Source organism: Podarcis liolepis (genome assembly GCF_965112155.1).
Source record: "Podarcis liolepis genome assembly, chromosome: 10".
NCBI classification, from domain to species: Eukaryota; Metazoa; Chordata; class Lepidosauria; order Squamata; family Lacertidae; genus Podarcis; species Podarcis liolepis.
This window is the reverse complement of record NC_139562.1, coordinates 35,587,847-35,614,681: the sequence shown is the minus strand read 5'-3', so window position 1 is coordinate 35,614,681 and position 26,835 is coordinate 35,587,847. Positions and strand designations below refer to the sequence as shown.

The window sequence follows — 26,835 nt, the reverse complement described above, 5'->3', positions numbered from 1 at the left end:
AGCCCCCTCGGGAGAGGCTGGCCCCCCTTGTTTACCGGTGATCTACCCTGGCTGGCATCCCCGCAAGTCCAGGAAGATCTTGATAGGCGACATCCCCCAGTGTGGAAGATGCACACCCCCTTTGCTCCTTGCATACCAGCAGGAGAAAGAAGAAAGTCAGAAAGTCTACATCATCTACGATTTATTTCTGTCTTTACATCTGTACAAAGCATGTCCGTTCAGCTCAGACTTCTCCAAGCAACTCAGTAAGACTTCCTTCACATGCGCAACAGGAAGGTCTCATATTACACTCGGAACAAATCCCTGTGAACCGTCCTGATAAGAACTGCCTGGTACATTCTTTCCCAGGACTACTCACATCATGTGATGTCAACATCGAACTGCTTGTTTGCAGCTGCGTTGTACTCATATCCCAACAATGGGCCACATGTTGCTGACCCCTGTTTTAGACCATATGCCAGTATTTCTGTTCATGAAATGATGTATTCATCAAAACTTCAGGTCTCCTGAACAGAAAGATCTTAAAGGATCCACCTGCCAAGCTTCTACATGCCTTGTAACACATCTTATTCTGATCCTCCTTCTTTTCATTTTCTACATTCAATTGTACGATCCACCCCGATCCCACCCCTGATTCCTACAGACTACAGACCCAACTCGAGTTCTTTGACTCACAACTCTCTGGGATTTGTGGCCTCACTTACTTTGCCACAAGCCCAGTCCTTACTTTCAGCAGCATCCATACAGCGATGTACTCACTAAGGGATCAGTAAGACATGCAAAATGGTGTGTGCTCTCCCTGTTGCTGTTTTATGCTACTTTGGAAGTCCACCTTCTTTCTGAAGAATGTTGCTTTCATTTACATGTAGCCCAAAAATTAATGATAGCTTTTACTAATAAATTTAACAGCTTTAAAGGTAAAGGTAAAGGTACCCCTGCCCGTACGGGCCAGTCGTGTCCGACTCTAGGGTTGTGCGCCCATCTCACTTAAGAGGCCGGGGGCCAGCGCTGTCCGGAGACACCTCCGGGTCATGTGGCCAGCGTGACGAAGCTGCTCTGGCGAGCCAGCACCAGCGCAGCACACGGAAACGCCGTTTACTTTCCCGCTAGAAAGCGGTACCTATTTATCTACTTGCACTTAAGGGTGCTTTCGAACTGCTAGATGGGCAGGAGCTGGGACCGAAAGATGGGAGCTCACCCCGCCGCGGGGATTCGAACCGCCAACCATGTGATCGGCAAGCCCTAGGCGTTGAGGTTTTACCCACAGCGCCACCCGCGTCCCCTTTTAACAGCTTTAGTACTCATTAATGTTACTTCAAATAGTCATAGAAGAGGTATATGAAAAAATGTTCTGTTATATAAATATGTTATTGAGCTTTGGTTTTTAGTTTATATCAATACAAAAAATGCAACTTTAACAACAAAGAAGCAAACTAAAACAAAAATGAGAGGAAAATAAGGGGGGGAAAGTGTTACTGCTCATAGGCTTTGCTCATTTTATTATTTCCCCTTAGTCTGCTTTTCAGGTTGAAAACTATGCATTATCTAAGAAGGCATTTCTACCGCTCTGGGACTATTTTGTCTTCGAGCCTCTTATCCCTGATGTCACAGTTATTTCTGTAAGCAGCACTCTGATTGTACCTCAGAACAGGTAATCAGCAAAACTTGTTTTCAGATTATTAATGGGTCTATATATTTTTTAAAATAGAGAAGCTGTCTATAAGCTGTTTATTCATCTTCCTGAGTCTTGCTGCTAGAAGGTGATAGGATGTAGAGGATGTGCTTGATACACACCCCTGCAGCTGCCTTCACGTTTGAGGCTGCCTACCCCAAACACATCCCAGGAGTTCAAACTCTTGGCCCCATGTACCCCGCATGGTTCCCCTGCTGGAGTCAGCCTACTGAACAGTGGCTCCCCTTTTACCTGCCTTGACCCAGCTAGCTAGCTAGCACCCAGCAGGAGCTGGGACCAGGTGCACCCGCCCAACGTGATGATAAGCTGTGGGAGGGAGCAGGCCTGGAGAATACTTGGGTGTCAACAAATGGTTTACCAGAACTAGTGGAGCCTTTTTTGTGTAAAGCATCACAGCTAGTTTATCTCTTATTTATCTTCATTGCTATGCCATGTTAATTCACATATTTTATGTGCTTTGCTTTTTATGTATTTTGTAGATTAATTCCTGAAGCTCTATCTCGGGCCTCTCCAAACCTTCTATACTTGTTCATTAGGAGCATTTTTATCATCAATGACATCACAGTGGTTGAAGGAAATCTCTTCTGTGATTCTGTTTGTTTCAACGATCTAAGATACAGTAGACAAGTATGTGTGGTGTCACATTAATGCGGTGTCCTTGAGACTGACTTCGTTCTTTTTATGTTTCAAGTTTTAACACTCGCTTCCCTATGCAAATTTAGGGTTGAGCTGAATTTTCACACGTGTCTGCTTTCACATTAATAGTCGCCTTTTAAAATAACAGGACTTTTGTTGTAGCAAAAGCTGCTTCTTCACACGTCTCAGTCAATTACTTGCCTCCACCCTTCTGTCCAGCCCTTGTATTCTAGGCCTGGCATTCCTTGTGTTCCAGCTCTGCTTCCAATTTGTGATGTTCTACCAAATCATTTCTTATGTCTGTTCTTGTTATTTGACCTGTAAGAAATTAATATTTTGGTAATGGTTTGCCCTGCTAGCTCATGGCCATTATATGAGGCAGAGCAGTAGGGAATGGATGGAAGGGTGTGAAATGCGAGGCTTCTTGGTGAATTATGCATAAGAAAGCTACTGAACTGTATGCTTCTTCTCACAAGACCAGTGTACTAGCAAAATAATAATAATAATAATAATAATAATAATAATAATAATAATAATAATTTATTTATACCCCGCCCATCTGGCTGGGCTTCCCCAGCCACTCTGGGCGGCTTCCAAAAGAATATTAAAATACTATAATACATCAAACATTAAAAGCTTCCCGAAACAGGGCTGCCTTCAGATGCCTTCTAAAAGCGTGGTATTGTTGTTCTCTTTGACATCTGGTGGGAGGGCGTTCCACAGGGAGGGCGCTACTACCAAGAAGGCCCTCTACCTGGTTCCCTGTAACTTGGCTTCTCTCAGTGAGGGAACCGCCAGAAGGCCCTCAGCGCTGGACCTCAGTGTCCAGGTAGAACAATGGGGGTGGAAACGCTCCTTCAGGTATACTGGACCGAGGCCATTTAGGGCTTTAAAGGTCAGCACCAACAAAAGCAATATTGTGGTTTCTAGGGTTATATTATCTACCATTGCTTTAAGTACTAGCAGCAGGGTCAGAAGCTAAACTAGTAGCACTGTATTTCCACCAAATAGATGGTAGACATATTATTAAAAATTTCCATATTACACTTTGGGTGCACTATTAACTTTGCTTTCATTTGCAGATGTGATAAAAATTGTCTCTAAACAACTACCATATGACAAAAAAATACCCTTTTCTGGATTTTATGAAGAATACCACATATATAGTTAGGCTTATCAGAAATACCTGAAAATTAGAGATTCTGTACCATTTGCTGTACTTCTGATATTTGAAAAAATGTCTTTTTATTTTGCATGTGATGTAAATGTATATTTTTTCTCTCAGGTTGCTAGAATAGCTGAATGTGGGCGAATGCTAGTGGCACTTGAACTCAGCAACTGGTTAAATGATGTAAATTATGCACTACAGTCAGTTGTTCATTGCTATGGTCTTTTAGCTCCCCTGATCTATCACAGGATTCCTTCAAAACCAGTCATTGAGGTAAAAGGACTTTATAAATATTAGGCTGCATAATGTTCATCTTAACATACCCACATTAGTTTTGTTCAGGCATTGATTAAAAACCTATTTGTTCCTGTAGGCCTTCAGAACATATTTAAAATGATGATATTTATTACCATTTTGCCACTGATAGTGATGTTATCCATGCTTTAAAAACTGGCTTTACTGCCACTTTGGATTCATTGTGATTGTTAGCTACTCTGGGATCTCTCTGAAGAGTAAGGACAGGATCCAAGAAAAATAATGAATAAGAATAATTTAATGGTAAATAGCAATTAATAGACACCATAATTCTTGGGAAGCTGGTTGGTAGCTAGCAATGTTAATGCTTCCACATTAACAATTATTAGAAGCCAAGATGGTTAAGAATCAAGAAAGATGAGCAAAGATCACTCCTAACAGGGATTTTTGTCTTAAAATTGAACAAGAGATGAAAATTAAGCTAAGGTGGAGGAACCAGGGCCAATGTGAGTCCTCAACCGGTTAAGCGTGGCTTTTGAATGGAAGCTAAGATCAGTTCCCATCTGTGGTGGCCAGACACTATTTTAACTTACCCAAAATGCAATGTCCTTTCCCATAATTGTATGAAATGCATTGATTCCACAGATCTTTGGGTCAGGGCATTAGATTTTGGGTGACTTTACATGGCAAGTGGCCACCGTGGATGGGAGCTGAACTTAGCTTTCATTTAAAAGTGCCACCACTCGTCCTCTGCTGACGTGTCTAGGAGCCCAGCGGAGGCTGGTGAGCGGTGTTAGTGTAAAAGCAACGGCAGCAACAGAGAAAGCATGCTGCAGCCTTTGCAATGCACCATACACAGGGCTGGGACAGGCCCTGGGTGTGTATGTGTTGTGGAGGCGGCGCAACACCATGCCAGGTTCTTTTGTGCCTGAGTCCAGCGCTGGCCCTCGTGGGAATTTATGATGATGCACACCTTTGTGGGAACATTATAAGAGGCATCAAAACTGGCACAGGGCCAACTCAGCATCCTTGGGGGGTTCATTTTGACTCATCAGTCATGCAGTATTCTACTACTGTGTTGTTAAATGGCCATCCCTGTATTTTCAGATTATCATTAAGTATCTTACTGTTCTTCAAGAGATGCCGTTGTCTACTTTTCAAAAAAGATCAACAGCATGCTACGAAAGCCTCCAACACATGATCGCTTGCTCTTGTTATTTCACAGTAAAGGTATTTGTCGCTTCTAGAATTTATTATTTGGTTTATTAACAAAACCATGGCTAACACAAACATTTGCTAGTGTTATTTGTGAACAGGCCAATATCAGTGCTTGACAACTCTCTCGAGATTCTTAGATGCTTCTGCAAGATTTGGATATTTCCTTAAACTTAATAGGATTGCACTAGAGAAGGATTAATTGTGCTAGAATGAACAAGGCATTTTTAATAGAAGCAGAATCCTTCACTGTCCTCGATCAACAAGTTGTCAACAAGGCCCTTAATCAACATGATGGACTGAATTTACTGTAAACAATTTTGGGGTTTCTTGCACACACAAAAATTGTGGTTCAATTTTTGGAAGGCATCAGTGAGGGTTTGGTGCCACCATGTGGCCAAAGGCAGGAAAAGCAACGTTTAGAGAAGTAGAATTCCCAACACGCAATTAGATGAAAGGCTCATTCACCATTACTGCTCTGTCTCCTCAGGCATTTAAACATTTTTTCCCTACCTATTTCCTCTATCTTATTCATTTCTAGTTTAAGACCTTTTTGTCTCCCTCAGTTTTGTGTAGTCAGAAGTCCCGTTTTCCCCCCACCCCATATTTTTTCCTTTCAGACTCCCGTCTTCCCCATGGCTTCCCTGTTCCAACCACCATATTGTCTCCACTTTCTCTTCATCTAAAAAAAAATATGTATGTATGTATGTATGTATGTATGTATATTTATATTTATATACCACTTTAACATAATAAAATACAGGATAAAAACATGAAAATAAGTAAAACAAAACAGCAAAACAATAAATCCCCCTTCCCACAGACTCATTTAAAAGGCTGTAGAATATTAATCAACCAAAGGCCTGGTTGAAGAGGAACATTTTTGCCTGCTACCTAAAATATACATAAAGAAGGCACCAGACGAACCTCCCTGGGGAGAGCATTCCACAAACAGGGAGCCACTACAGAGAAGGCCCGTTCTCGTGTTGCCACCTTCCAGACCTCATGTGGATGAGGCACGCAAAGAAGTACACCCACACCCACACACACACACACCAGATGCTGGTGATAAAATAGGCTATAACCTACAAAAATTGTGCTGTAATATATTTCATGAGCGTGGATTCAGGGGAGTGTAAGGTTGCTTTTATTCATGCAAGGGGGCTTTTATCGCACTTTGCACCCACCAACAAGCTTCTTTGGATCCAAGCATTAGTTTTTAAGTTGTTAGAGTATTCTGTTTTTACAGGATTCTGTTGTTTAACTTGTGGCTATCATGCCTTTACCTTTATCACATGGAAATAAATGCATATATATATTCAATAGGTGCTGCGCTCATGGAAAGAATATGAATTAGCAATAGTTGTTGTTAACTATGGGAAAAGGTTGCTGGATTGTTCACAGGGAACATCTCAGTCGGCTGTAACTGCAGAAACAGGGGATGAAATAATAGAAGAAGAGGTAACTGCCCACACTTTTCATTTCCTCGTTTTGGATATTAGTATCCAATCAATGGCTTCGTTGGGAAGGGATTAACTGGGTTATTTTGTTCGAAGAGATTAATTGGTGGGTTGAAACCCACCAATACGAACACAGCCCAGTAGCTATGTATTATGACATGCCATGTGTTTGACCGTCACATTTCTGCAGTTGAAGCAAACAGGAAAACCAGAAAGTTTTATCAAAGGCTTACCATTGGTGGAGGTTGTTCAGCTTGATTGGTCACAAACTCTTTAGCTCCAAATTAACAAAACTCAGTGGTTTGAAGACTAGCTATAGCTTAAATTAGAATTTGGCAACCTTCTGGGGCTTTTGTGTTTTTTACATGATGGTACCAGGATAGTGCCGCAGTGCAGCTCCAGCTGGCTGCTGCCCTCCACTGTCTGGATTAACAGGAGCAACACCATTGTCAGGAGGTCAGTAGTGCAGCAATGCTCCACTAAAACAGCCACTCTTGTATGGATGAACCACAGGCTCGTGTTTGTAAATCGGATGCAAATGAAATGTCATCTCTTTTCAAAAGAAAGTGAGAAATATTAGCTATTTGTTTATTTCACAATTAATCCTGTATTTACAGTTGTGATGGTGCTTCAGCTTAGTTGAGTAAAGGGAAAATAATAATTTATTAACTGATTGTTATAGGCTCCTTCCAGAAGGACAAAGGGCCAAATAGCTATGGCTGAAAAAGTAAATGAGAACTTAGAAGCTCTGGAAACCAACATGCTCAAACTGACAAAACCAGGTAGATTTTTAAATGTGTATAATTTTTTAATCTTATGCAATCTCTACCAAGCCTTTTTATTGCATGTCTTAAATATTGACTATGGGTTTTTTTGTTTCCTTTTTTGAATATGAAAGAGAGACAATGTAAAATCAATATTAATCTAATTTCTGTATTACCGTATTTTTCGCACCATAGGACGCACTTTTTCCCCTTCAAAAATGAAGGGGGAATGTGTGTGCGTCCTATGGAGCGAAGACAGCATAGCCCCGCGACCCTCTGCCAGCTGGAGAGGTGACGCACGGCTATGGCAGGAGCCTCTATAGCCGCGCGCCACCTCTCCAGCCGGGAGAGCGCGCTCGGGGCTAAAGAAGCCCCGCTTACCCTCTCCCAGTTGGAGAGGTGACACGCAGCTATGGCAGGAGCCTCTATAGCCGCGCACCATCTCTCCAGCTGGGAGAGCGCGCACGGGGTAAAGAAGCCCCCCGCGACCCTCTCCCGGCTGGAGAGGTGACATGCGGCTATGGCAGGAGCCTCTATAGCCGCGCACCTTTGCGCTGCTCCCCGACCTGCTCTTTGGGGCTGCTGGTGGGCTTCCCCCCGCCAGCCCCAAAGAGCAGGTCGAAGGGAACCTGAAGCCTGGAGAGTGAGAGGGGTCGGTACGCACCGACCCCTCTCGCTCTCCAGGCTTCCAAGGTAGCCGCCTGAAGGTGTCTAAATGCACCTTAAACGGCACCTTGTTTTAGAGGGGGAAAACAAGAGGGGGGAAATTCTCCCCCTCTCTGCGTAGCGCCTCCTGCCGCTTCGCTGAAGGGGCGCTGGACAGAGAGGGAGAGATTTTTTTTCTTGTTTTTTTCTTGTTCTCCCCCCTCTAAAACAAGGTGCGTCCTATTGTCTGGTGCGTCCTATGGTGCGAAAAATACGGGTAATCCACTGTTGGTATTACCTTTAAATATAAATCTGTCACTCAGCAGACATAATTGTTTTTTATAATCCTTTATTCTGTTTTTATCAGAATACATTTTCAGCTGCATTATGGTAACTGATTTCTTCAAAAACATACTAGTCGTGACATTTGAAAAGGCTCTCAAAACTCAAAGTTGCTGCAAAACAGCTTAGGTATTTCCTATATGTTTGTATTTCAGTAGAAAAGGTTCTCAGCCTATAGAAGTGATATATGTATTTTTTTGCATTTTTATTTTCATGTTGCGACTGGCACTCTTTTAATGAAGCGATGAGTCATAAATACAATAGACAGAAACTATATAAAAATACACAGCATGGCATTTGCAGTTTGTGTGCTCCTGATAATGCAGTTTCCCTGCAATCAAAGTGCTAACTTGAGAAAAGTTTTTAGGAATCTGCTGTCCTATCATAGTTGGGCTCGTGGCTCCCAGGGAAGGCTGTGGTGGAGAGTGAGGACACCCTTCCTGGAAGGATGGGGTCACGTCCAAAAGAGCAGAATCAACTTAGATAAAGCAGAGTCACATCTGATAGGCTGTGCAGGCTTGCAACACAGTCTGCAGAAACACAGAGGGAAAGTCTGTCAGGGCTGCTTGCTGTGGCAACTCCTGGTAAGAACTCATCCAGTAAGAGCTGCCTCTCTCTAGCTTGTTGAAGTTTTCTGATAGCTGGCTTGTCAGGCCCTGCTGTTCATTAAGCCCCTCTGAGGATCTGTTTGTGATTTCTAAAAGGGCTATTGCCAGATTTACATTTGCTGACTCCTGTTGCATAGGGGCAGTGAGGAATGCATGGTGGAGGTGGCTTATGAGTCTCAGGAGTCAGGTTAAGCCTTACCCTCTCCATCTAAATTTTCTGAGTCGGAGGTGGGATTGAGACTAGAGAACATTACATCTGCTCCATTCTAGGTGACCCACAAGGTTGTGGTAATTTGGAGAATGGCTTCTGGATCCTTCACAACTCCTGTTTTGGAATAGTATATTTTTAGCTGAGGGCTTTAACAACCAGAAGCTATCTGTGTTTATTCTGGAGTTGGTCATACAATGAAAAGTGCATAGGATTGCAGCATTAGTGATCTGTACAGGTAGGTGTCATGTCCCAGTTTATTGGGATAGTACCAGCCCAGAACTAGAAAGAGGAAGACCCTGCTGTTGATCTTGGTAGTAACTTAGGATGTTTAAGAGGAAGCAGTGGATGCAGACAGCACTTCACCCCTTGAGATCACTATGCTGGAAAATTCCCAGTAGTTTGGAGCTCTCAGTGCAATGTCACTCTATACCCTTCAAGAAGCTCCTGCAGCCAATCAGAAGCTGCGGAAGCCTCATCGGACATTCGGGTTCCAAAAGAACATTCATAAATTGGAACAATCACTTCCGGGTTTGCGGTGTTTGGGAGCCAAAACGTCCAAATTCCAGGGCGTTTCGGATCCAAGGTAGTACCAGTAGTTGCAGCTCTGTCAAGCAACAGCCAAGGAAATGTTGTTTCCCTTTCCCTGGAGCAGAAAGTTATTTGGCACTTACTTTACGGCTGAAGCACTCTGGGAGGAGGCTCACAGCTGCCAGACAATCCCCAGTGTTCTTCCTCATACTTCCTGCCATGGGGAATGTCACATAGCTGCTGGCATTTCCATTTTTGTAGTTCTCATCATGTTTCCCAGAAGCTGATTGCATCCTTGTCATGGTGAGTGAAAATGTGAAAACTTGTGGATGTGGCACACTCCCTCGATTCCTAGTATCCATTATGGTGCCCTTGAAAAGGTGTTGGATCTCCCATCAGCATTGACCTTGATAGCTTAGGCTGATGTAGTTCAGAAGCATCTAGGTCACCCAGGTTGGGTACTACTGCTACAGGGCAATGGAAGAGATGTCTGAGTATTACACAGGCCTTTGGCTAATTAAACAGTCTATGACCTTTTAAACTGTGTGTCTGTGTGTGGGGGGGTATTGTTTTTGTTCGTTACTATGTTATGTATTTCTGTGTTTTTATATTGTAAAACTCCCTGTGATCCTCAGATGAAGGGTGGTAATAGAAATTTAATAAATAATAACAATGTGCATAATTTAGCTCCAAATCTAGTATGTTAAGTTTGTTGGATTTCAGTGGGGTTTCTAGCATTGAAAACAGTAGCTCTGAAAGTGCTTAACATTGGGTAGTTGGTGCTCAGCGTATATAACCTTTATGTATTTTTTATGCCATTGTTGGATTGTTTCCATCTAGGACTGGATCTGTCAGGAGACGAAGATGTTTTGCTCTTGTATCCTGTTGTTTCAAATTGGCAAACGAAGAATGCTCATAAGGAAGGTAACCATTTTAAAAGCATACTGTTTTGTTTTTCATTTAGTATTTTAACTGGTATCTTGAAAAATATCAACAAAGTCATCCATTTTGTGCAAGGAGAGCTTTTCCCTCTCCACTCCCTTCCCTGCTAGAACAGAGAAAGGGCTGTCCTCAGATACTTACTTTAGGGTGGCTGATTGTGGAATTCATGTCAATCCATATTGCTGACTTGCCTTCAAGTATCAAAATAATTTTCTTCCATTTTGTTAGTTCTGATCCAATGAACTAACCTGGGGTGGGGGTGGGAAGGAATTACACAGGGCCCCAGGCCCTTGCAGGCTGCTCCTGAGCTTCCACTTTAGTGAGGCATGGCTAGCACCTCTGAGCTCAGCAGCTGCCAGCCCAACAATATGGCACCCTTGCTCCAATAGTCATGTTCTTGGCACACAATCTGTAATTTGAAGCAATCCCCCCCCCCAGTGCCTTCTCTCCTGGTCCAGGAGCTTAGAGAGGCAGTCATGGTTTACCTCAATCAGCACTGCACTCCAGTGCTGTGTACTATCCAGGTTAGAGGGCTAAACACAAGAGCCATCAAATTCCTTGGCCTAGTCTGACCCCAAGGAACCATTACCACTCTGAAGAAGCAAGGACTGTACTTCATATGGTAGCAAAGCTATGGAATATCGCAATCTGAGAGCTTTATTTAGCCATTCCCCAGAGGACCCTCACATTCACCCATCAGTGAAGCCAGTGGTTGATCTTGCCATGTGGGGCTGTGAGTCTTGACAGCATAGTGACAATATAAGAGACAAGATTATCAACCTAAGAAAGGCATTAAGTCGTGGAAAAGATCAGTTGAGTTTGCCCTCAACTAAACTCATTGCTCTTGCTATCATTCTGTCCAACTCCTCTTATCATTGTGAGAGGGAGTGTCATAAACTAGGAGTTAGAAGGGTTAATTCTATTTTTGTACAACTTTCTAATGAGTATGTTTGTGGAATCCTCTAAAAAAAGCTGAAGCAATGCTAAATGGAAGATATTAACTATGATTATTTTATAAATACGCAGTGATGAAATTCAAGAAGAGTCCTCGCTTCCTTGAATATTTTGTTAAGCTTGTATACAAAGCCATAACTGAAGAGAGATTTTCACGAATACTAGAATGGACTGATGATGTACTAGACTACCTTAAAAAGTAGGTGTACAAATTTAAGTGCAAATAACTGAAATTATTTCATCTCTGAACATTTCACTGAAAACATCTGGTAGGTCATGTGGGCTTTGTTATTGGTATCTGTACGTCTTGAGAAATAATGGAGTGCGCCTCCATGGGTGGAGTCAAACTGCTGCATTAGCAGCACTGAAGTGATCTCTGCAGAGTGTAAGCCTGGGCAGTGTGGATGGAGGTCCTGGGTTGCCCAGATGACAAGACCTCCCTCTTGACCCTGAGGATTTGATCCAAAGAAAAGCAGAGCAAAAAGTTTGGCACAACTTGGCTGTAGGAATTTCCAGAAGAAGGTGTACAAGGCGCCAGCCAACTATCTTTGGGACTCCACTCCAGATTTGGGTAGGGTTTACTCCTTAGCCCTTTCTTCTTCCAAAGATATCCCACAAGGCAGCAGAAATTTAGGGTCAGAGTTTTCCTTCTCCTAGACGGTCTACCTTCCCAGGTTGAAGAGCTCCACCGAAACACTCTTGCATATAATAATTGTGAAAGTACTCACTGCTTTTCCTTCAATATAAGAGTTTTGTTTGGGATCAGCATACCTTCAGCGCTCCCAAACCCTCCACCATTCACTCAAGGATTCTGGTAAGTCCTTCAGAACTCCAGGAAAAAGCTCAGGACTCTTTTCATCATAGGGCACCCACACTCACCAACTGTTATAGCTTGTCTGTTCCTTTCTAGTTACAGAAGCTCATCAGAATTCTGACCTTGTTCTCTCTTCAAGGTTGGCTCACAAGTCTGGCATGCTACAGTGTCCTCTGGCCTTTTACCTTGAAAGTCAGTCATGTGTTGAGCCTCCCTCTCTCTTCTCCATTGAGGACAGAGCATGTACATACTGCTGGTTATGTCTCCTCACAGTAACTTTAATTTCCTTGTTTACAGACGGAACAGATTCTTTTTAGGTATCAAGCGAGTTATTAAAAAAGGAAAAAAAGGTCGTGGAACAGTAAGTTGTATAATAACTCACTTAGATTTAGCTGATGTGATTAAAATGCATTAATAATAGCCTTTGTCTAGAGGAAAACATAGATGTTTATATATGTAAATATAGTGTTCATATATTTTGGACATGCCCTAAAACACAGATATATGATTCTGAAATATTGCTATGTTCTTTAAAATTTCAATATTGCTGATCAGGAGCTGATATTAAATTAGTGTAAACTATGGCACTGTAGTAGAAACTCCAAGGATTCTCCTTAATAGCTGAGTGAGTGCTGTGGGTTAAACCACAGAGCCTAGGACTTGCCGATCAGAAGGTCGGCGGTTCGAATCCCCGTGATGGGGTGAGCTCCCGTCGCTCGGTCCCTGCTCCTGCCAACCTAGCAGTTTGAAAGCACCTCAAAGTGCAAGTAGATAAATAGGTACTGCTCCGGCGGGAAGGTAAACGGCGTTTCTGTGGTTCGCCAAAAGCGGCTGAGTCATGCTGGCCAAATGACCCGGAAGCTGTACGCCGGCTCCCTCGGCCAATAAAGCGAGATGAGCGCCGCAACCCCAGAGTTGGTCACGACTGGACCTAATGGTCAGAGGTCCCTTTACCTTTACCTATAAGAGAATAGGGATAATGGCTTTCATGTCATAATTGACTTAATTTATAGGCCGTTACTTGGGAAAGTAAGTTAATAAATTGTGTGGAAAATTAATGCTTCTTTTTTACGTAATAGAACATAACTGGCAATATAACGTCCATCCATCCATCCATTTTTTTGTTTCTTAATAAAAAATGTAAACCAAAGCTCTAACTTGCCTAATTGATGATATATTAGTGAGAACAATCTATATATCTCTTAAACCTGTACAGTGCTACATTCGTTCCGGAGGTCCATTCTTAACCTGAAACTGTTCATAACCTGAGACACCACTTTAGCTAATGGGGCCTCCCACTGCTGCTGTGCGACCGCCAAGCGATTTCTGTTCTCTTCCTGAAGCAAAGTTCTTAACCTGAGGTACTATTTCTGGGTTAGCAGAGTCTGTAAGCTGAAGAGTCTGTAACCCGTGGTACCACTGTCCTTTTAAAATGAGCCTTCCAAATAATCAAATTGTATTAAATTTGTCTTAAATAATAATCACGTTATAACAAGATAGTAATAGTTCAATGAATATGCTGCAAGGCTTTTCATACTTTCAGAATCTTAATATGTTGTCAGCCCTATTTAAATTTGCATGGAACATCAGATTATTTCCAGGTATGGCAACAACATAATACAGTGGTACCTCAGGTTACATACGCTTCGGGTTACATACGCTTCAGGTTACAGACTCTGCTAACCCAGAAATAGTACCTCGGGTTAAGAACTTTGCTTCAGGATGAGAACAGAAATTGTGCTCTGGCGGCGCAGTGGCAGCAGGAGGCCCCATTAGCTGAAGGCCTTAACCTGAAGTGGTGCTTCAGGTTAAGAACAGTTTCAGGTTAAGTATGGACCTCCGGCACGAATTAAGTACTTAACCTGAGGTACCACTGTAGTACTGAAATAAACTGAAACTAACCACAAATACAGCTGTGGAGGTATGCAGGGACTGCCCTCTCCCTTTCCCCCAATTGTACTGGGTATTGAGCTTACTGTAATGTCAAAAGAACTTGCCTTCTCCCACAAATTTTGGTTGGCTCCCAAGACAAGACAAGGTTTGTTTGCTTTCGCGAATAGTGCTGCTGTGTATCCAATTCCATTTTGGAAATACAGGGCACCACTCACCTTTCAAGAACTATTACGGTATGTTGTTGTTTATTGTTGTTGTTGTTGTTGTTGTTGTTAATAATAATAATAATAATAATAATAATAATAATAATAATAATAATATTCTGTCTTTCCCCCCAAACTGAGACGTAAGACAGCTTACTCTGCTATGTTTTGTTGCTTAATTCTAGCATATGTTAGATACAAATTCTAGCAGACATTAGAAAAAGACGTTATAGGTTCGTGGTATAATGCACCGAAATGATAGTTCTTACTATTTTCATTCAGACGTCAGGGTCACCAACATCCAAGAAAAAAACAAAAGCCAAGATTTCCAAGGAAAAAAAACTACCTAAATATCCCACTAAACACCATGGTGTGGGCAAATCATCTGACTGGCAAAGGTAATTCAGCTGTTTTATGTGCTCTAAATAAGATTTATCTGGATTTCAGTTATGTCTGTTATTTCTGGATATGGCCTATCACATTAAAGAGATTAGAAACGGACATTGGAAAACATTTTTCTTTAATGCTAACTAGGCTTGAATTGGACTGGCACAGATTAAGTTGAGCTATTTCCCCTCCAAATCAGGAAAGAACTAGAATTTATGCAAGAAATCCAAAATGGATCCTGTTGCACCCTAACTGGCGACTCAGCCACTAACACCCCATCCACCCTATCATTGTTGGTTTGTTTGTTTGTTTAATAAATTTCTAATTTGTTACTTCAGTTTCAGAATAGATCAGTGTAGCTATTGAATTCCCCTCCAGATTTCAATAAAGCAAGGTCTTGTTCATGTAACGCCAAGCCAAACCATGGCTTAGCAGGAACAAGCAAATGTGGGGGCTTCTTCCCCAGTCATTCTGCTGCTGCTGCACTGTGCTTTAGTGTGTTGTCTGAATCCAGGCTTGTGATTTAGCTCCCCAGACAAACCACAATCTATAAATCACAGAACAAGGCTTGGCTACATCTTGTGGTTTGCCTGGAGAGAGCTAAAAAAAGAGTCTAGGTTTGGATGACACATTAAATCAAATCATGGCTTAGCTCAGTGCAGTAGCAGAGAACAACCAGAGAAGAAGGAGGTGGCTGTGATCACCCTCAAAGTCCATGTTTGCTCTTTTGTGCTAAGTTTTGGTTTGGCTTATCATTACATGCAAACAAGGACAAGATGTGGCTGTTTTTACAGTTTCAGAATTTTTTTCCTTTCCTCCTACAGCCATTCTGTTGGAATTATTATGAATTGTTTATTTTGGGCAACATAGGTCCCCCCCCCATAATATAAACCAGTCTTACTATGGTTTTTATTTAGGCGAGAAAAAGAAGAATCACGAAGAGTAGCTATGCAAGTGCTGACACAAAAGCTGAATTTGCGTTCTAACGTCTTCTTGAAACGAAAGAGATGGCGGCGGGTATATGTTGAAGAGTTGCCGTGGCGATCTCAGCTGAACATTTACCTGGCAATTGCCCACTTCAATTTGTTTAAAAAACGGATAGAAGAGTTATATGCCATTGATGTTGATTCTTTGAAAAATCTGAACAGGTAAAAATGGATAAATGTGATGATTTATAATGGCATGATCTACCAATGCCCTAGAAGCCTCTTTTACCTCCTTCAGAAATGTCCTGCTGTATTCTGTATTTTCCATAAACAACAACTGTTATACTTCAGTGGAAGAAGTGTACAGTTCAGAAGACTGATCTTGCAACTCCTGCTCTTGTGGTGTCTTAGAAAACCACTGCTGATGCTTTTCCCTTGTATGTTACCATGACTTACAGAAGAAACCAAAGTTATTGGCCTATTAATGGAGTTATTCCCTATTGATTACTTTTTGGTAATGTGTCTCTCCTGCTTTCTCTTTTCTTAGAATTATTATTGATACGGAACGGAAGGGGGGGGGGGCTCCTTTCCCCCTTCCTTCTAGGAACATCCGAGGCCCCGCTTATTCCTATGGCCCCGCTTTAGCCAATCACAGACCTCCTGTTACAATGTATCCATTCTGTTTCTGCTTTTGCCCTATAGTACAGAATGGGTTTGAAATCATTGAAATCTTTAAAAATTGATATAAAATCAACCGTAACTCCAATTTCTTCGCTCTCAGTGTCATTCAACTCAGTTCCCCGTGGACTCCATAATGCTATCCCTACTTCCATAATCCCCGAAGCGGCAGGTCACGTACGCAGGAACTTCTTAATTTGCCAAACCTTCCCTCTAGGCAATATTAGGTGGCAGACGATGCATATCTCTGACCCATTGTCTTGCCACCACCGGTACTCAATAAATGTGTATCTATGTATATTTCCCGCTCCGCATATCCCCCCTCCCTCATCCGAAAATGCTAATTAATGTAATCCCACCTTTTCATAATGTATTCATGACGTGTAAAGTATATTCATGATGTAACTTGTGAAACCCAACCTTCCCATAATGTATTCGTGACGTTTCATGCACTGTATTCTGGGATATGGAGGGAAATTTCAAAAGTTCATGTCACCCCTTTCTCTGGGTTCAATCTCGCCTTGAACCTGTTGCGCAATAAACTTGGATCTTCTGCAGTTTGCTCCTGCGTCCGGCTGAGCTCATTTTCTTCCGCAGGGACCCACGGACTTAGTCCGATGAGCTGGGTGGCAGAGTAACCCCGCACCCAGATTTTTCCGTAACAGTTGGCGCCCAACGTGGGGCTTGCGGTTCTCCCGAGCTGCTGACTGGGGGCCCCGAAATCTTCAGCCGGCTCCAGGCCATTTTGCCTGGGAAGATCCTTTTGGACCCCCAGCCATCTTCTGGGCGGTAATCGAAAGCCCTAGGAGTTCAGCCGGGGAGCAAAAGAGGGATCCAGCCGGCTTATTCATCGATCCCGGGATCAACGTTGAAGACGCGTGAGTATAGGAAAAGAAATCCAGTGCACTGGTGGGAAGGGGGTGGAATCTCCTGGCAACTGAATTCTCTGCCCTCCTCTCTATCGCTCCTTCTTGCCTTTCTCTTGGTCCGGTTAGTGAGAGAGACCGTGGACCGCTGCTCAACCCGAAAGGGGGGTTCTGAGCTCTATCTCTTTTCCTTAAAATCTCCAGCCAGCCACACCAATTGGGAGCCCGAAAGTAAGACGGAGAGACCCGACTTGAAAGACAGCCGACTCTCCGCAATGGACATCCCAGTTGAAAGCAAGGGGTTGGAGCTCTCTTTCCGAACTTCTCTAGCGCCCGGCAAGGGGGCGGGAAGTGGTCTTGCTTTCTATCCCAATCCCAGCCGTACTGGTCTGTGCCACGTAACACGTGTATCGTGCGTGAGCCCGCTTCCAAAAGCAAGGGGGATTTTCAGTTCGAAATTCTATCCAGGGACCACCCGATCTGGCACTGCATGGCGCGGGCGTCCAGTAGGGCCCCTTTTCCTGAGATGTGACGATAGGTAGGAGGTTGCCAGGAGGGATAGCCCATGAGGAATTGGGCAGGACCGGCAGAGTGGAAAGAGACCCCAGGTTATAGGAAATAAGGAAATAGGAAATAAGGAAATAGGAAAGGGAACGCAAGGAACCGGATAGCTAGAGCTCTCTAAAACCCACTAAGGAAGTTGCCAGGCAACTAGAAGCCCCTTCTCCTCTTTACTATACGTCCCTGTACTAAGCATACCAAACCCCTAGACATACCAATCCTAATCAACCCCTCTCTTTCCCCCTTCTCTATCCCAGACACCCCCCCAAAAAAGGAAAAAGCAAAAAAGCAACAACCGCAACGCATGCATCTATAAAGGGGTACCCAGTCGACCAAGCGTTATGAGCCCTACCAGTTTGATTAACTGGTGGTGTGTTTGAAGAGGCAAGGAGGCTCATAAAACCATGTGGGACCTTCCTACTAATTTCACTTAATGAAGCCAGAGGTAGTGGCCCAACTCCTTGCAATAACCAACTAAAGGATGAGAATATATCTGTTTATATGTTACATGTTGTCTGTTATGTGTGTTGTCTGTTAATACATATATGAGAATATGTATGTTTACATGTTGTCTGTTATGTGTGTTGTCTGTTCCTTCTGTCTCTGGCAGACTGCCTTTCTTAAGTGTGCATAGTTTAAACTGCAAGCTTGCTTCAAAATTTAAATCTAAGGAAGCCATGCTGGATCTTAGCAGTCCTAAATAAGACAAGATGAGAATGAAGTGTGCAAATGTTTACCCCACCTCTTGCTTTGCCCCAACTTTTGAGATTGTGAGTCTACAGTCTTATTTTGGAAGGTGATGATAACCTAATGTTTCTGCTGCAAAAGCCTAGTTGAGCACAACTGCTCGCTCAAGCTAAAATGCAGTGTATGTATTTCATTAAGCGTATGCCTATAAAAGTATGGTGTTCATTCTAAGAAAAAATATTTGAGTCCAGTTTTAACTTTGATTTGGTTGGACAGAAGAGTTATTGTAAGGCTCCTGATATCAGTCTCTATAAGACTTCATGGCCTCTTTTGTTAGAAAATGCCCCCCCTCCCCCTTGTTTCACTCTGCCTCTTTCAGTTGGTTTCTCCCTTCTTACTTCTGTGCTAGGTAAATTTACTCCCGAGTAAGCTTCCTTTAAAGGAAACTGCAAAGAGGGGAGGGGGCAACACTTGTGTATTCCCTTAAAAAAAAAAAAAATCAAATCTAGGGCTGCTTTACCTGTGCTTTATAAGAGATCCTCTCAGGAGTATAGATGTTTCCTTTCCCAGCTGTAAATCTGTACTTAAATGTGTATGCCTCTTTGGTAGTACAAATCTTGCTGTGAAATCTCGCTGTGAACCCTATATTTTGGAGGGTTGGACTAGATGACCCCAGGGTCCCTTTCAACTCTCCCAATTTGTGGCTGTGTGGAAGACCATGTGTCTGCAAGCATTGGAGGGTAATTCTTAAATTCTGGTGTGGTAATGGAGTTGAAATTCAGCCTAGCTTTGCTCTTTAGTTTTAAAAGGTGAGAGGTGAAGCCCAACTGGTAATACCAAGCATTTGAGTGATTACAGTGTTTATCATTTTGTCTACTATTTAAAAAATCAGACTTAAAAGTCTACTCAAAGTTTAAGCACATACAAATGAATAATCAAGTAGAATTAGCCTTGACCATTCCTGTAAATAAAGGGCAGGAAATAATAATAATATTAATAATAATAATAATATTTTTTTGTCTGCAAATGGTAAGGCTGAAATGGCTGAGAAGTTAAAAAAAAATAAAAAAAAATCCTATGAATTCTAACTCTGGCCATTTTTACTCATAAATAAGAGAGCGGTTGATTGTTCCGCGAATGGCCAGAGGGATATTAGCCCTTTCCTGTACATAAAGGAAGCAGTCTCAGTTTGCTTGGGCTGAAATTGCTAGCTTTGGTGAATACCTAAATTGCTGAGTTTCTCTTTTTTGTTTAAAATCAAACCCTGTTTTCAAAATCTACTCCTTACCCTTCCTTTCCCTTATTCAAATGGTAATTTAGCCAAAGGATGGTAATTTAGCCAAAGGATGGTAATTTAGCCAAAGGATGCAACATTTCAATAGTATAAAACGTTTGCTGAGACATGAACTCTGCACATGCACAGAGGCCAGATTAGCTAAAGAAGAGAGAGAGAGGAAGGGGGGAACTGTAAGGGGGAGAGGAGGTTTCTTCGACAACTACAGAGAGAAATTTATCCAAATGCAAAAACTTTGAACCATTGAGGGAAATCACCCTAAATGTTTCTTTGCTCCAGAGGCTACGTAAGACAAAAGGCTTTTAAAAAAAAACAAACAAACAAAAAACTAGCCCATCAAAAGCCAAGAGCCTTCCAGGTTTCAAATCTTAACATGCCAAATTCTTTTCACAGGTAAATATCAAAGCATCCCCCCCCCCCTCAATGGGAATTTTAGGAACAGCATTTCCTGACAAGCTTCTCACATGAAATAATTTTCCCTTTTAACAGGATATGTGAACCCCGGTAACAAAGTGTTTGTCCCTTTTTCCTCCCACAGCAACTTTCTTTCTGTTCTGTGAAACAAGTCTGAATCCATGCTATATTAGTGACTTCCACAACCAAACATTGTTTGTGGAATGGTATTTGTTTACCTTTTTGCCTGAGCATTTCTTATTCTGTCATTTTGGCTAGTGCAAGGTACCTGCACAACTTTAAATTGCCATTCATTTTCTTGGTATTAACTCATTTCCCAGTATTAACATTACAGTTGATGTTGTCACATCAAGAAACACTATTTTATTTTCATTTGCGATGTTAGAATGCCAAAACAGATTACTTCAGGTTACTTATTAATTGTGTGTTTTAGCATTTATTTATTTGGTTCCTCATAGGTCATTTTGTGTGTGTGTGTTTTACTTTGGGGACATGTTCATCACATGTTGAAAGTCAGTTTCATGAAGTTCTTTTATCAAATAGCACATGGTGAATTTAAAGTTTTTTCCCCATGGTTTTCCCTTTTTTTTTCAGTCTAGTAGTAATCTGCGTGGTTTTGATAATATATTTAATAATAATTCTTTTCTAAATCTGATGTCTTTGTGTCAAGTTTGTTTTCATCTAACTGGTAATCTAATTTTTTGCTTTCTTTTGTATTTTTTAACCTTTGTATTTTTTACAGTTCTCTTTCTCTCCAAAGTGAAGGAAAGTAAATGAACTTGGCAGATAATAACAGTAGTTATAGGAAAATGTGATAATAATATTGGAATGAATGAAACGCTTAATTCGCTAAGATTTTATTATTTGCAGCTTCCAACAGAAACCGAAGGACATCCTTTTTGCCTTTTGCCCCCTCCCTTTTCTAACTGTCTTTAAGCCCCAAAACCCTGCCCCTTACAGGATATCACCTATACAGATGTGCAATGATGAAAAGCAGCAACAACCCCTCAACTCAGTTCTTCCGTCATCACAAGACACCAGAGTTTTCAAGTGCCCACAGCTATCTCTTTCAAAGGATATAGACTGCCAGGGGAGTGGGCCTGACAAAGGGGGGTGGAGTTGACTTGCAAGGACATCTTTTCACTTGAACCTCAAGCCTCTGTGCTCCAGGATTCAAAAGATACATGCGTAAAAGATCACAATTGTGTCAAGATATGCAACTGATATTTAATTAGTTTGTTTTGTTTTAAGTGTTATTATGTAGGAATGTTGAAATGTGTCTGACAGTGTGTTATTCCCACAAGGGGGGGGGGGCTATTTTCTGTGTAATTATTTTTATGTTTAATGTCTTATTGCTTGCACACCAATTCTCATGCGTTTTATACTTTCTGATAGCTCACACTATTGTGTAGTCCAATGTTTAGATCAACTTGTAACCACATTTAATTGTTCCACCGCCAACTTTCCCTATCCATTTTAAAATGTGTTAAACCTCGTTTTGCCAAGGACAAGCTTCTGGATCCATAAAACACCAGGTACATGAAGGTGCGTATGCTTTGGTTTAGCAGGAATGATCCCTTATAGAGTTAAATTGACTTATTTGGACAACTGCCCTTGTTAAGAATGGTTTTCTTTTAACAGATTGGTTTGAAGAGTTGAGAACCATGGGGCAAGATAAATTCAAATTGGACTCAGTTTGAATTGGGCAAGTGTATCCAGGCTGCAATTAGCCTTTTGGTCCTTTAAGTGCAAGTGAGCAACCCCCATGCGTGCAAAACCACAGCCTATAATAGAATCCCATAGTTAAAGGCCAAGGCGAAGACCTCTCCCTCACGAGATGCCCAAACCTGTGCCAGCTATGGTGAATGCCAGGCGACATGGTTAAATGAAAGCCCTGAGGGGATTCAACAGACAGGATGTGTTGCTGTAGCACTATGTCAGTGTGAGACCACAGAAGAGCTACCTTGACACCTGAGAACACACAAATGGCGGGGGGGAAGCCAACTGCATTTTTCAGTCAATTAGACCTTCCTGCTAGGTGTAAAGCATAAAACACTATTGAGAATGCCACAACTAATTTAGCAACAAAATACAAGAGGTGTTCTTTATATAATACCCTATATGCAGCTACCTGCACTGCTATACTTGCAAATGACCGTAAGAGGCATGGCTTGCAAATCCCTTTCAGGTTTGCATAAAGCCACACATCCCATTCACCGAGATTTAGGGTGCGGAGAAAAGATTTGCAAGTTCTTACAGAACTTTAATGCAAATCTATCTCCGAATGGGGGACTGATACGGAACGGAAGGGGGGGGGGCTCCTTTCCCCCTTCCTTCTAGGAACATCCGAGGCCCCGCTTATTCCTATGGCCCCGCTTTAGCCAATCACAGACCTCCTGTTACAATGTATCCATTCTGTTTCTGCTTTTGCCCTATAGTACAGAATGGGTTTGAAATCATTGAAATCTTTAAAAATTGATATAAAATCAACCGTAACTCCAATTTCTTCGCTCTCAGTGTCATTCAACTCAGTTCCCCGTGGACTCCATAATGCTATCCCTACTTCCATAATCCCCGAAGCGGCAGGTCACGTACGCAGGAACTTCTTAATTTGCCAAACCTTCCCTCTAGGCAATATTAGGTGGCAGACGATGCATATCTCTGACCCATTGTCTTGCCACCACCGGTACTCAATAAATGTGTATCTATGTATATTTCCCGCTCCGCATATCCCCCCTCCCTCATCCGAAAATGCTAATTAATGTAATCCCACCTTTTCATAATGTATTCATGACGTGTAAAGTATATTCATGATGTAACTTGTGAAACCCAACCTTCCCATAATGTATTCGTGACGTTTCATGCACTGTATTCTGGGATATGGAGGGAAATTTCAAAAGTTCATGTCACCCCTTTCTCTGGGTTCAATCTCGCCTTGAACCTGTTGCGCAATAAACTTGGATCTTCTGCAGTTTGCTCCTGCGTCCGGCTGAGCTCATTTTCTTCCGCAGGGACCCACGGACTTAGTCCGATGAGCTGGGTGGCAGAGTAACCCCGCACCCAGATTTTTCCGTAACAGTATGAACTTAAAAAGATCTGAAAGGAGCAAAAGAAATGTGCTTCAAGCCACCAGAATTATTTTTCAAACATACTTACTAGGCAGCGCTTTCTTCTTCATGTGCCACGTTCTAGTGCTTGATATGACTTTCGCAACTCTTCACCCATTGATATGAATGGCCAGACAGGGTTACTCTGAAATAATTCCACTGAAGATTTGCTCTTGCTGTTTCCCCAGCTGAGTCTTAGTGTTTATGTGTTCGTCTGCCCCACTTCCAAGGAGCAGAGGATAATGGAAGTGATTGTTTCCCCATTTTATCAACTGGAATAGAAACTGAGCTTTGAGCTTTGATTTCTTAACTTTTGCACGTTGGTTCCAACCTGCAGCTATATTTATAGTTTAAACTCTTATTTTTTTATTTTAGTTATTCAATTCCTGTTTTGCCTTTCCCCATATTTGGTGTCCCCATGGTGAATGAGAAAATAAGAGTAAAATCAATAAAACCTGTCTTGAGAGATAACTAATATCACCTCGTTGTTGTTATAATAATTATATTTATACCCCATCTTTATCCCTTATGGGATTCAATATGGTTTACAGATAGGAAAACCAAAAATTAAAAATTGATAGAATTAAAACTCATTGCATATATAAAATGTATTAAAACCATACAGACAATTACAGTAAAAACAGCACAGCTGTCAGTTCCCAAAAGCCTGTTGGAACAAGAAAGTCTGGTAGAAGGACAACAAAGAGGGAGCCGGTCTAGTTTAACAAGGAAGGGTGTTGCAGAGTCTAGGAGCAGCTACCAAGAAGGCCCATGGCCCATGGCGCACGGCTTCACCAGAAAATCCACACTGAGTGGGAAAGGTCACATGAAAGCAGGAATTAACTGAAACATTCAGCATAGTGCTGTAAATATAAAAAGAAGACTTCAAAAGTATTTGCAGAATAATAAAGTTGCAATATTGTTAGTTTTTATGTATTTGATATCTCTTGCTTGCTCTTCTTAAATAATGAAATGTTTTGTTTTGCAGTTATCATGAACTAGACCCAGACGCATTCTCATTAATCAATTCAGGCACTATAGTGGTGGCAGCAACAACAGAGGAGCAACTGAAGACTTTTCAACTTCCATTTTTTAAGAGAACAATATCAGGAAAAATCCGTAAAAAAAATGGTAATTAAATTAAAAATACGCAATAACAAGATAATTGTAATCTTACATATTAAAATCCATCAACCTTCTCTCCTGTTCTTGTCCAAACAATTAGGACATATAATAGTAACTATTTGGTTTCATAATGGATTTGTTTTGAAGTTGTATTTCTTATAGAATGAATTTAAAACAACATTCTCCCTAGAGTGTAGTCCAGCAGATGGGTAGATACTGTCATCTATCACCCAGGGGCAGGAAATGCAGTGTTGAGGGAGGTGGTTGCCTTGCTGTAGGCAGACACTCCCCCCACCTATTTCCTGCCGCCCTTCTAGGCAGTTCTATTTCTTCTCCCTCATTATTACTCTCATTTTTTGAACTATTTTGTGCTTCCCTGTTCTTTCCTGCTTGTTGTTATCCTTAGTGAGTTTCTGAGTGATTTTGAACATGTTTGGGTATTTTTTCTGTCAGCTTTTGGTCTTCTTCCTTCTCTTCTTCTTATTGGCAGGTTTGGGTTTCTGTGTGTCAAGGGTTGTTAGTTTCCTATATTCCCATCTGATAAACTGTCTTTCAGGGGCTGTTGGCCTTATGTGGAAGAAATTTCTCCTAAGGTCAGAGCCCATCCTCTTTTATGTGGATAGATTGGCTTTCTGATTTTTATTTATTTTATTGCAGTGTTCTTTTTTCTTGCAGTGTTATTTGTTTTTAGCTTTTCAAAATGTCAAAATTGTTCAGTTCCTTTTATGTGTCAGAGAAGTAGTTCTTGTGTATTTTTGCCTATTTGCACTATTTTGCACTTTCTTATATTCTTATTTTTATTTGTCTGTCGCCATGCTCTTCTTGGAGCAATCTTTGAGACAAAATGGACTGTGGTCTCTGCATACAGTGAGGCAACCTGCTTCCTGAACTCTGCATTTTCTGCCTGTGGGTGACAGATGGCAGTAGCTACCTATCTGATGAAATATTCTCCAGGAGAAATTTATTTCGGGTTATGCCAACAGCCACTATTATTGGAGTTAGCTGTTGATTCTCTTGATTGCAAGCATTGAGCCAGTGGCAAAACTAATGCATTATTAGTACGTAATGTTACTGAAGTGAATTCAGATGCTGATGGTGGGCGGGCTTAGTTTGATTGCATGGTGATATATCTTCTGCATTGTTGTGCACCCAAGTCCTGGCTTTTCAAAATTCACAGACATTTCATCTTGCTGCTGACCAACTGGCATAGTTAGTTTTGCATGAGCTTCACATGTATTCCTTCCCCTGTGTCTGTTTTGTCTGTCTTAGCCAGTACTTTATATTGTGCACCCTGACCTCCTCCTCTAAGCCTTCATCCACTCTGTTCTGATGCCCTGTAGTTTGAGGTGCATCACATACCACAATTAGTTCTATATCTGTTCTTGGGACTCTTGCTCCAAATATGCCTGGTGTTTCTAATAACGTCTGCTTTCTTGACTTCAATGCTATTGCTGCTGCTTCTAGGATTTAAGTTATTGATCCTGTTTTGATTGCCTGCCTTGCAAGTCTTACTGAAGTTCTATCCAGCCCATCTGTCCCAAGTTTCTATCTTAATTCTACCTGTCTGTCTGATTCTGCCTGTCTGTCCCAGACATGGTCTAGAGATACCGATGGACCATGGGATAGTCCTTTTATGACATAAGTATTTAATCAGAGTGGAAATGGACCCAGTAGGTCATACTCAATTCCTAATCTAAAGCAATCCTAAAAAACAATGCATACAAAGAAGGGTTTGTACAGCCTCTTTAAGGAGCTTGTTCCTTTGCTGTTTAAGTTTAGATTTTTCTCAATGACTGGTCTTAAGACATGTCATTTTAATCACATTGTCTATCCTCAGGGACTGGTGAGCAATTTTTCCTCTTCTTTCTGACATTCTTATAAATATTTGAAAACGGTCTGCATGCTTACCATTCTCTCTCTCACTTGATTCCCGCCCCAGCCAAAACGTGTCCATTTCCTCCTGATAGTTGCTTCCTGAACTGCAGTGCTCCAAGCTTGAAGACAGTACCGCCAGAGGAAATCTTAAGTGTGCTTAATAGAACAAAATTGGAAAGCACAAATCTTCACCTTGTTTAGTCTGTTATTCATGTAATCCTTATATCTTTCTTATTCCGTTGCATGTTCATATGTGATATTCTTTTTGTATTTCTAGTTCACACAGTTGAGAACAACACTTCCATTTTTGTCCAGTTTAGGAGTAATGTGAAGACAGAAGCAAACAAAATAAAAGGGTGTCTCTCCGTATTATTTTGCTAACTTTTGATTTGGTGATTCAGTGCATTTTGTTATCAAACTGGGTTGGTGGTGGAAAATGGAACCTAATGGATTGCAAGCATCAGTTTATCTGCTATTTGGAGACTGATTGATTTGGAGGCTTAGCAAGAGTCAGAATATTCCTTGTGGCTAACTTGACAAAATGGCTGATGAATTCTTCAGAACAGCCATAAAATACAGAATGA

The 26,835-nt window shown here is 41.6% G+C and overlaps 1 protein-coding gene across 2 annotated transcripts in view; it reads left to right on the top strand.

The window, feature by feature from the left end:
- Positions 1–26,835, top strand: part of CFAP54 (cilia and flagella associated protein 54) — a 111,240-nt gene that overhangs the window by 38,663 nt on the left and 45,742 nt on the right. For both annotated transcript variants that reach the window (XM_083462875.1, XM_083462874.1), the window contains exons 24-35: positions 1,515–1,651; positions 2,173–2,320; positions 3,615–3,770; positions 4,860–4,982; positions 6,294–6,428; positions 7,110–7,209; positions 10,366–10,449; positions 11,494–11,620; positions 12,533–12,596; positions 14,614–14,729; positions 15,636–15,866; positions 24,240–24,382. In XM_083462875.1, coding sequence (XP_083319001.1) covers positions 1,515–1,651; positions 2,173–2,320; positions 3,615–3,770; positions 4,860–4,982; positions 6,294–6,428; positions 7,110–7,209; positions 10,366–10,449; positions 11,494–11,620; positions 12,533–12,596; positions 14,614–14,729; positions 15,636–15,866; positions 24,240–24,382 — 1,564 coding nt within the window. The remainder of the gene's footprint in view (positions 1–1,514; positions 1,652–2,172; positions 2,321–3,614; positions 3,771–4,859; positions 4,983–6,293; positions 6,429–7,109; positions 7,210–10,365; positions 10,450–11,493; positions 11,621–12,532; positions 12,597–14,613; positions 14,730–15,635; positions 15,867–24,239; positions 24,383–26,835) is intronic.